Source organism: Buceros rhinoceros, unplaced genomic scaffold, assembly GCF_000710305.1.
Source record: "Buceros rhinoceros silvestris isolate BGI_N320 unplaced genomic scaffold, ASM71030v1 scaffold12811, whole genome shotgun sequence".
NCBI lineage: Eukaryota > Metazoa > Chordata > Aves > Bucerotiformes > Bucerotidae > Buceros > Buceros rhinoceros.
This window is the reverse complement of record NW_010392563.1, coordinates 12,495-23,019: the sequence shown is the minus strand read 5'-3', so window position 1 is coordinate 23,019 and position 10,525 is coordinate 12,495. Positions and strand designations below refer to the sequence as shown.

Sequence of the window (10,525 nt, the reverse complement as noted above, 5' to 3'; positions counted from 1 at the left end):
CCCAGCACCCACCCCACGGGAGGGAGCCACTTCTGTACCCACCCTTTTGGGCAGCAGCGGATGCATCCTCTGGGGTTTTTTGCCTTGCAGCGTTGCAGGGGGTAGCGTGGAGCAAGCTGGGTCCCCTGTGTGCGTTTTGAGGGTGCACAGGAGGTAGCTGGGGAGGATTCTTGCCGTCTCAGGGAACATGTAGGTGCTTAACCATGAGGGACTGGGTCCTGGTGCCCGGGCAGGAGCCGATTCCTTGGGGCAAATCTCCGGCTCGCTCCATTAAAGTGCACTTTGCTTGTAATTCTCGTTTTCCCCATGTTTGTGAGGATTAAGTGGACAGAAATCCTCCTGGGATGGACGGGAGGCAGGTGCGATCAGGAGGCAGTAACTCAGCGCAGTGCCGGCTCAGGGAAGAGAACAGAGTTTTCCAAAAGAAAGAGGGGGCAAAGCACCCCCTTCCCACAGGCTGATTGCACAGGGGGAGGCCTTTGCTCTGCCCCTCTGAGCAGCACCGTGGGCTGACTCAGGTAACGCCTCCTGGAGCTTCGCTTTCAATTCAGAAGGCATCCATCAACTCTCCAGCTGCATCTGAGGGCCACCTCGTTTCAGAACGGCATTCGCTGGGAAGGGGAGCCCAGAGACACGTGGAGGTGTGCAAACCACAGGAAACTTTGCTGCCAACCAGTTCTGAATCAGGAGCAGCAGTGTAATAGAAAAGTAGCTAATTACCACGTGGCTTTGTGGGTTTTACAGCAAACGGGTAACCCTTGCCTGACAGGAAGAAATTTGCTGGAGGAAGGTGTAGGTACAAAGTCCAGGGACCCCAAGGAAATGGTTTATTGTCCCAAGACCCCATCTCTGAGCTGAGCTGTAAGGCAGGGTCTCACACTCTTGTTGCCTCCCTCTTCCGAGGTATGCCCCCCTGGTGGCACACCCAGAGGATGGCCTTCAGTAAGGCCATCCAGGTGCTATGCAGAGCCAGATGCAGCTGGAAGAGAGTCAGGACAGGCTGAGCCTGACCAGTGGTGAAATTGTGGTCAGCAGGTAGATGATGAGATCTGTGGGAGGTCAGTCTGGTTGTACAACATCCTCAAATTTGTTCCTCCCCTAAGCCATGGCAACTTCATCTCCAGGTATTTCCCATCCTACCATGGTCACCTTCAGTAATAACAACCAAGTTATCTCCAGTGTCAGGGTGAGGACTCACACATGCTTCCTCCAAAGGCAGTGAGGCACAATGGGTTCAGCCTCTGGCTTCCCCTCTGCCATGGGCTCCTCCTGGTGTCACCAGCAATGGTAAAAACTGATGAAAAGAGGAGGGTTCCCACAGAGAGATGTGTTCCGCTTGGGAACAAGGCTGTGATTTAATCTCTGTACTTTTGTCTCTGTACCCAGCAGTTACCTGGAGACGATGCTTCTGCGGCCACAGCTCGTTTCATTTTGAGCCTTGCATCTCATCTGTGTTTCTTGGCAGGGTTGAGCCCACATTGGTCATTGACCTTGACAGGGCCAGCTTTCTCCAGCCAGCTCCAAGGGTTGCAGATTCAATCCCTTTACAGTGTTTAACACGATGTCCACATGTCCCACAGGCCACCACCACCGTGTACGTCACCGTCCTGGACGAGAACGACAATGCTCCTGCTTTTCAGCAGCAGCTGTACGAGGTGACCCTCGATGAAGGTCCCGCCACGCTCAATGCCACCCTCGTCACTGTGCAGGCCCTGGATCAGGATGACGGACCCAATGGCACGGTTGCGTACGCTATCACTGAAGGCAACATCCTGGGTACCTTCCACATCAACAGCACCACGGTCAGTAAGGATGCCAGCCAATCGCGGGTGTGCCCCTCTCCTGCTCCCTTCATTCCAGCCTCTCTGCCCTCGCCTTGCAGGGACAGATCCGCACAGTGAAAGAGCTGGATTACGAGATCAGCCACGGGCGCTACACCTTGATTGTCACCGCCACTGACCAGTGCCCCATTGTCTCGCGCCGGTTGACATCGACCGCCACGGTAGGGAGCTGCTAGGGGAGTTGCAACACTGCAGCCTATTCGGGGTCAATGAGTTCCCCCTTGCATGAGCAGTTTCACATCTCCTTCCCAGAGGTCACTAGTTGCTTTTCCCAGCTACAGTCAATTTTCCCAGTTGCTGTCACCCTCTTCCTTCATGGGGGTTGCAAAACAGGGCCATGGGAGCAAGGGATACTTGTGGTTAATTAGTCCTATTATTTGGACCTGCAAAGACACAAAAAGAAATTCCAAGAATTTTGGAATTTTTAGTTGCATTATATCATCTTTAGAGGTTCCCTTGGTTCTTCTTGCCTGAAGGGACAGTAGATAGTAAAGCACAGGTAGAGCATCAATTTCTGAGTCATCTTTACCTTCTCAGATCATTTATCTGCTCTTTAAGTTCTTTTTTCATTCCTTATATGGAGGTTATTTAAAGCCACTAGTAATTTCTGTTGCCTCTCCCTACACCTCTCTACACCATTTCTCCTGGACCACAGTGATCTGAACCTTCTGCATCGCCCAAAATGTGAGAAGGGCAAACTAGCAGCTCCAAAGCATGTGTTTCGGAGGAAGTGAATACGTGGATTATTTTTGTGACTGAAACCGAAATCTGATGGTTTGTATGGCAAATGTAGTCCAGATTGATTTGGGGGTCTGCAGGTCAAAGGGGTTATTTAGATCTTCTACCTTGGCTCCCTATCATGGGCCAACCATTATGCCTCGCCCAGATATAGTGTCAAACATTTTTTAGTCCCCTAAAGGACTTGTGTGCAAAGAAAAAGTGAAATTGAAGGGGAGATACCAGTGTGGAAGATTTCCATGGATAAAATCTGTCCCTGCAAGGCTAGTATCACTGTGCTTCATGCCTGGGCAGACGGGAAGCCTTCAGATGCTGCAGCTGATGCTGCTGGAGATGCCTTCCTGGCCCAGGAAAACTGCAGTGGAAACCTCAAGAGCTGAGGTTTAACTGCTGACAGGGAAGGCGTCAGCTGCCAGCCTGCTGCAGAGGAAGGCAGAGCTCTCCCTGCTCTTGGCCCAAGCAGAGGCATGAATTTGGAAACCCCCTCAGCAACAAGGGCTGAAGCTAGAACAGGATGGGAAACACCCTCCCTAGACGGCGCAGGGAGTATGTGCCAGCACCGTATGAAAACAGAGCTTTCAGGAGAAGGTTCAGTGATTGTTTAAGATCCCAAGTGAGGGGAAATCCATCACCATGATAAGGCATGTCCGTGTTTGTTTCCTCCACTGCTAGGAAACAGAGCAGATCTTCAGATACATTCTTCTGTAAAGATTAAAATTAACCTGTTACAAATGCCCATCTGATGGATTTTACTGTCCTTTTACCCAGGAAAGCTCCTCATTTTCAGTATCTTTCTTGTAAGGACCCGAACCACAAAAGCTCAGCCTTTTATTAGCCCCTGGAGACTCAGCTCCTCAGACAGCATTTCTCTGCTGTGCAAGGTCCCTGAGGCCTAGCGAGGGGATGACCCTCTTTGCAATATAGCCTAGAGCTATATAAATGTCTTCCATGTAGCGTGACTCAGTTAAAAAGCAAGAGTCCATTGGATCCCCAGCTCTGCTGGCAGCCCCGCGGTCTACTCTGTCTTGAAGTCGTTGATCCTTTCCCCTTCTGACATGTGTATGCTTGTTTTCTAGCCAGTTCAGTGTGTCATAGGAAGGGATGTTAAGAGGGAAAACGCTCCAACAGCGTTGGTGGTGTTTTGGCTCGGAATAAGAACACGAGATGTAAATTTTTTAAAGTTTACTCAGCATTAGGAATGAAGCCTTTGGTGGAGGAAAAGGAGCAGGCAAGTGTGCAGCTGACTGCAGAGATCAGGTCTCTACAAATCCCTGGCTTTGGTGGTCAAACCCATGGCTGTGGTTTTTGTCTATCCAGCTTGGGCTTCAGGATGTGAATGTGGACAACACTTGACTTTTGTGTTGACTTCTCCATCGTGGTGTGTGACCCAGAGGTTGAAAAGGGCCCTGCCTGTGTGTGGTTTCATAGTGGCACTGCAGGATGGGCCTGCTCAGGAATAACTAAGTTTAAGTCTCTGAACTGTGAGCTGAATGTTTGGTGAATCCAGCAAAGCCAGAAATACAGGAGATATCTTGCGATGTCACCTGTTCATGGCTTCCCATGCTCATGGCCAGCAGCGCTGGTGTCCCCTTCTACCCCGCTCCTCTCACTGGCCCCCACCCTCTCACCCTGAACACAGGTGCTGGTGAACCTCAATGACATCAATGACAACTGTCCCACTTTCCCACGGCCCTATGAGGGTCCCTTCGATGTCACCGAAGGGCAGCCAGGCCCCCGCGTCTGGACCTTCCTGGCCCACGACGGTGACTCGGGACCCAGCGGGCAAGTGGAGTACAGCATCATCGCCGGGGATCCCCTCGGTGAGCAGAGATGTGGGGGCATAACATCTCCTGGCTGCCCCACGGAGGGATGTGGCCTCGGGGAGCGTGGGCGGAATTGTTTCAGAAAAGCCATCCTCCCTCCCCTCACTTCTGCAAATTCAGCCTTTCCACACCAGGAAATCCTGTTTTGAGCAACAGGAAACTTAACCTGTGCGTGGCCAACCAGAGGGTGGCTGGGGCTTGTGCAAGGGAGGGGTTAAATCTGCTAAACTACAAAGGCAAAAAAATCAAGAATTTAAAGAAACAGACCACAAAAAGAGAAACTGAGAGCTGCAAGTCCACAGCCACATCCCCTCATCCCCGTGGGGTTTGCAGGGCTTTTGGTGACTGAGTTGCTCTGCAACCCATGGCAAAGCTGTACCTCCAGCCCCACCAGTAACCTGGAGCCAGTGGCAAAGGAGCCATGGGCATCCCTAACCATGGGGGCCTAGGGCTGCCCCTCTGCGAACGGGTGGTGACTTCAGCCCAGGGTATCTGGAAGGCTGAGCCCAGTTCCATCTCCCAGCTGACCCTGCCGCAAAGCTTTTCCAGAACAACAAGTACGCAGCCCCTCTGTTCCAGGGGTCCGTGCCACATAGCCCACACTGCTCTGGCAATCTCGGGGCATGGGCAGGTGGTGGAGGGCTACTGGCATCTTCAGAAAGGCCCAGCCAAGAGGCACGGGCATCACTTATTTGGCCATTCAACCCACCCCTCTCTACTGCTGGTACCTGGTGGTACCTCCTGCATAGTCCCCAGCTGCCCCAGTCCTCCCATATCTGCAGTAATGGAGCATGGTTTTGTCCCCAAACCTGCTGTTATGCCTGTTCCCCAGCTCCAAAACAAGGTGTTTCCCTGGGGAGCTGGGCTGTTCCCAGCGGCACCGTGTGAGCCAGGGCCCCACTGTCTCTGGCAGGGGAGTTCGTGATCTCCCCGGTTGAAGGGGAGCTGCGGGTGCGGAAGGATGCTGAGCTGGACCGTGAGAACATCCCCTTCTACAACCTCACCATTGCCGCAAGGGACCGGGGTGTGCCCCCTCTCAGCTCCACGGTGAGTCCCCTGGGGCAGTGTGGGAAGCTGCCGGGTGCCATCCCCCAGCCCCAGATCCTTCCTCCCAGTCTCTGCCTTCACTGTCCTCTCCTCCTCCTTCTTCCCTTTGTCCCTGGAGCTTTTCTCCCCCAGACCATAGCGGGCTGAATGGGGAAGCCCACCTCTTTCCTGGGTAGGCAGAAAGGGTTTGAGAGGGATGGTAATAGGTGCCACGTGCCCACACCACTTCTCTCCCTGGCAGATCCTGGTGGGCATCCGTGTGCTGGACATCAATGACAATGACCCTGTGCTCCTCAACCTCCCAATGAACCTCACCCTCAGCGAGAATGCCCCCGTCTCCAGCTTTGTCACCCGCGTCCTCGCCCGGGACGCAGACAAGGGGCCGAATGCCCTCCTGACCTTTGACATAACAGCGGGCAACACGGAGAATGCCTTCTACATCAACAGCACCGTATGTCCCCAGGGTGGTGGGATGCCAGGATGTGGAGGGTGGAGACCCCTGGCCCCAGGGCCCTGCCTTCCCCCGGCACTCATGGGTAACCGTCTGGCATCCTTGCCCTGGCAGAAGATTCCTCAGGGGAAATGTTCCTCATTTCTCTTGTACCTTTTTCCTCCCTTTTTTCTTGGTAGAGCGGCATCGTCTATGTAAACCGTCCTCTGGACAGGGAGCAGGTGGCAGAGTACAGGCTGACCATCACGGTGAAGGACAATCCCGAGAACATACGCAATGCCAGGCGGGTAATTATGGACACCGCCAGAGCCTCCAGTGACACAGGTGGCAGGGCGGGTGGGAGAAGGAGTTCCTGCCATGGCCAAAATCAGGCAGTGCATTTACCCACATCATTTCCAATAGCAGCATCACCCCCCAAAAAACATCTGGGGCTCACAAGGAGGGGGCTGCAACCCCCTCCCCAGGAGTGAACAGGACCAACAGAATTTAGAGCAAGTCCAACATTGCATGTTGACTCCATGCAACAGCAGTAGATGTCACAGAAGGTGGGACAAAGCTGGCCTGGAAAGCTGGACAACCACAATGACATGGGAGCATCCTCTGGCCCTGCCAAGGTGTCCCATGCATCACCATTCAGGGTGTAAGCTGGGAGAAGATTCCCAGCCCCAGGGCAAGGGTCCCCTCCAGGGCAGACCAGGAAGCACAGCATCATGGTTGCACAAGGTTGACGAGTAGCCACGTTGGAGGTGGGAGAAAGAGAAGGTGAGCTCAAGGGAAGGATATTGCGGTCATCACCCTCTTGTCCTCATTTTCCTTTAGGATTTTGACCTGCTGGTCATTTGCATAGCAGATGAGAATGACAACCGTCCCCTCTTCACTCAGAGCTCCTATCAGGCCGAGGTGATGGAGAACTCACCCCCAGGTAGGTCTCTCTTTTCTCCCTTACGTAGTTCCTGGAGAATCCCCTTGGGCCTGGGCAAGGGGAGGTGTCTCCTGGCCGTCGTGGAGGAGACATAACACTGAGCAGAGAAAGGCTGCAGGTCAGTGGGACAGAGATGCTGAGTACAAGGGGCTCCTGTTGACCACCTGAGGAGTTCAGCCCTAAGGAGACTGTAGGTCCTTGCTACTGGTAGAAACCCTTCCAGGCACAACCCTATGAGAAATCAGCCCCATTTGGGAATTGCTCAGCTGCAGACAGCAAGAGGTGCCCGTGGTCTGATCCAAGCCCAGGGCACCAACCTGCCCAACGTGCCTTCAGGGATGGGGTGCCATCTTTTCATCACCAGCCACCTTGCTCCACAGGTTAGAGATAAAACAGCCCAGCCTGTCGAGGCAGACATTTCCCAGCCAAACAGCCAGATTTTTTTTCCTTCCTGCCGTTTAAATTGCTCCCTGCTCCAAGACCTCAGGTACCTCCCTGTCCCACCATGGAGGGACACCCCAGGCAAAGGATTTGGGTGCCTCCAGGTGATGCCCTCAGCAGCAGAGTGCTGATGCCACCCATCTGACAGCTGTCTCTGTTTGTTTTTAGCTGGACATCCTGCCACCTCACCTGGGCCTCACGAGTTGGTCTGCAAGGCTGCAGCAGCACCCCCACCCCACCCCTGCTGCCTCATGCCCCACCAAGCCCCACTCTGTCACCTCCTCCATCCATTTGTTACTGTCCTTCATGCATCACTGGGGCAGGAGGGGGATGGGGGTCCCCTCAGAGGCTGCCACCCTCCCCTAACCCTTATCGTCCCATCCAGGGACTCCGGTCACGATGCTCAATGGACCCATCCTAGCTCTGGATGGTGACCAGGGCAGCAACGCCGTGGTGACCTACCAGCTCCTGGAGGCATCCCTGGACCTCTTTGTTATCAACAACAGGACAGGTGGGGTAGCTCAACAGGTCCCAAGCCCCAGCCCAGGGCCACTAGGCAGTTGCAGGGTCTGTCACCAGGCTTTTCCCCTTCTCCAGGTGTTGTTTCAGTAAAGCCCGGAGGCATGATAGACCGAGAGGCTTTGCTGGTCCCTTGCCTGGAGTTCACACTGGTGGCTCGTGACGTGGGAGGGCTGAACAGCACCACCAGCCTGACAGTGACCGTCCTGGATGACAATGACAACCGCCCCATCTTCCAGCCAGCGTCCATCACGGTGCGGCTGCAGGAAAACAGCCCACCAGGTCAGGAGAGTGTCAGGACTAGATGTAAGGGTGGCTAATGGGGACACCTGGGACTTCGAAGACCCAGCTCCCAGTGTCAGGGCTGGCCAGGATGGGATTGAAAGTAAACACTGGGAATCGGGGCTGCCCACGTTGCTTGACAGTATTTGCCTTGGGACCAGGGGCTTGTTGCTGCTGCCCTCCAACCCTCCCTTGAGAGGGCTGTGTCCCCCTTTTCCAGGCTTCTTTGTCCTCCAGGTGACAGCCACGGATGCTGACAGCGGCCTCAACCAGCAGCTGGACTACCGGATTGAGGGCGGTGGCCAGGACAGGTTCCTGATTGATGCCACCACGGGTGTGATCCGTGTGGCCAACATCAGCATCGACCGGGAGGAGCGGGATGCCTACCAGCTGACAGTGGTGGCCGTGGACCAGGGCACACCGGCGCTATCGGGCACCGCCACTGTCAGCCTCTTCATTGACGATATCAACGACTGCCAGCCTGAGTTCATCAACCCCATCCAGACAGTCAGCATTCCTGAGTCAGCTGCCCCTGGCACCGTGGTGGCCAAGATGACCGCCATCGACCGGGACCTCCATCCTCGCCTGGAGTACTACCTGCTGGAGATTGTGGCCCGTGATGACACAGACGCACTGGTGCCCGACCAGCAGGGAGCATTCACAGTGGATTTTAGGACAGGTAGGAGAGTAGGAAGGGCTGTGCAGACGGCGCAGACCCCTCTACTCTCTTCTGCTTCTGCTTCTGCTTCTGCTTCTTCTTCTTCTCTGTCTGGAGGTAGGTGTCCGAGGCACGGGGAGATAATGCCTCCCCGTTCTCCTCCTCTGGCCACCTCAATCTCACCCTGCCCTGCCCTCTGTCCCCCAGCCAACCAACCTAACTAACTCTTTTCTTTTCTTTCTGGCTCTCGACCCACCAGGTTTGTCTCTGTGTCTGTGCTTGTTTCTCCCCCTGCACCATCCGCCTCCTCCCTCCATCTCACCCATCTCCATTGCAGGTGGCCTCGCTGTGGGCCAGGGGCTGCTCAGCCTTGGCAGACCGGACATGGGCAACCTCGCTGGGGGTAGCAGCGGGGTGACTCCAGGGTAGGTGGTGGGCTCTACCCTCAGGGAAGGAGAGCCAGGAGCTCCCCACATCTTTGGAAGCACATTGCTGATCCAGGAAAGAAAAGCTCCTTTTTGGAAAGGATACAGGACAAGACTCTTAAAGACACCCGGATGCTGAGCTAAGGTGGATGGGGTCGTGCAGGGAAGCAGCAGCAGTTGCTCCCAAACCCCTCTCGTCCGCACCACCCAAACCCTTACCCTGGCTGGGGCAGTGAGAGAACCTGTTACCTGGGCAGAGCGGAGCAGGCAGGAAGGTGGGAGATGGAGAGCAAGGGGAGAGAAGTTGTCTTCTCCTGTAGTTATCAAGTGTTTTACCCATTTAGCCTTTGAGGAGAGGCAGAAGAGCAAGTGCAGTGGAGGGTGCAGCAGTTGGCTGGTGCAGACCAATCTGCTGAGGGTCCTCAGTGTTGGGGTCCAGGCACAGCCTGTGACCCCCATCTTTTTGGGGTTCCCAGGAGCTGTGAAGATCAAAACTCCCCTCAATCGGGAACTGGTGGCAACCTATGAGGTCACCATCTCCGTCCACGACAATGCCAGTGAAGTCATCGACCGCTCAGTCAGCGTGCCCAACGGTAAGTGTGGGCTCTACTCAAGGGAGCGCAGGGCCAGGGCTGGCACTTGCTGGGGGCTGGCGCAGCTTTTCCCAGGTACCAGTGCAGCTTCTGGGTAGCCGGCAGTTCTCCCACCTCCCTCTTCATCCTGGCCAGCAGGAGAAGTCTTGGACCAGCTCCCACCAGGTTCAGGTTCTCCTCTGAGCTCTCCTTTAGCGAACAGTCCAGACATCCCAGGGATGCACGGGGGATGGAGAGTATAGTGTGTCCATGTCTGTACCGTGGGAGACACCCATTTCTTCCTTACCATTCTCACAATGTCTTGCCTCTCCGCTCCTGGAAAATCCAGGCCTCTGTGTGAGAAGGCACACACAGATCAGGAGGAGTTCTGAAATGGATGAGACTCCACAGCCACCTCAGGGCATAGCGGCTTTGCTGAATATTGCCATTTTTCTTGATGAACCAGCTCCATTTAGTTGGGTTTTCTGGAGTTTCATGCTTGTATCTTTACGACCCTCCTTTCCATATCCATTCATTCCCTTCACTTTCTCACTTGCTCTCTTCCTCTTCTCTCTCCCTGTGGTCTCTATCACGCCCACAGCCAAGCTGACAGTCAACGTCTTGGATGTCAATGACAACACACCCCGTTTCCGCCCCTTTGGGGTCACCTATTTCACTGAGAGAATCCTGGAGGGAGCCACGCAGGGCACCACACTCATCTCTATCTCAGCAGTGGACCCGGACAAAGGTGCCAATGGGCAGATCACCTATGAACTGCTGAACATCTCCCCAGAAGGCTATGACTG

The 10,525-nt window shown here is 54.7% G+C and overlaps 1 protein-coding gene across 1 annotated transcript in view; it reads left to right on the top strand.

The window, feature by feature from the left end:
• The first annotated feature begins 1,141 nt into the window (after positions 1-1,141).
• The window catches only part of LOC104500819 (cadherin-23-like), a 19,041-nt gene continuing 9,657 nt past the window's right edge, over positions 1,142-10,525 (top strand). Inside the window, exons 1-13 of the mRNA XM_010144538.1 lie at positions 1,142-1,186; positions 1,581-1,802; positions 1,883-2,002; positions 4,219-4,399; positions 5,316-5,449; positions 5,691-5,900; positions 6,080-6,187; positions 6,720-6,822; positions 7,649-7,774; positions 7,861-8,064; positions 8,285-8,743; positions 9,624-9,740; positions 10,321-10,515. Of these exons, the coding sequence (XP_010142840.1) occupies positions 1,142-1,186; positions 1,581-1,802; positions 1,883-2,002; positions 4,219-4,399; positions 5,316-5,449; positions 5,691-5,900; positions 6,080-6,187; positions 6,720-6,822; positions 7,649-7,774; positions 7,861-8,064; positions 8,285-8,743; positions 9,624-9,740; positions 10,321-10,515 (2,224 nt within the window). The remainder of the gene's footprint in view (positions 1,187-1,580; positions 1,803-1,882; positions 2,003-4,218; positions 4,400-5,315; positions 5,450-5,690; positions 5,901-6,079; positions 6,188-6,719; positions 6,823-7,648; positions 7,775-7,860; positions 8,065-8,284; positions 8,744-9,623; positions 9,741-10,320; positions 10,516-10,525) is intronic.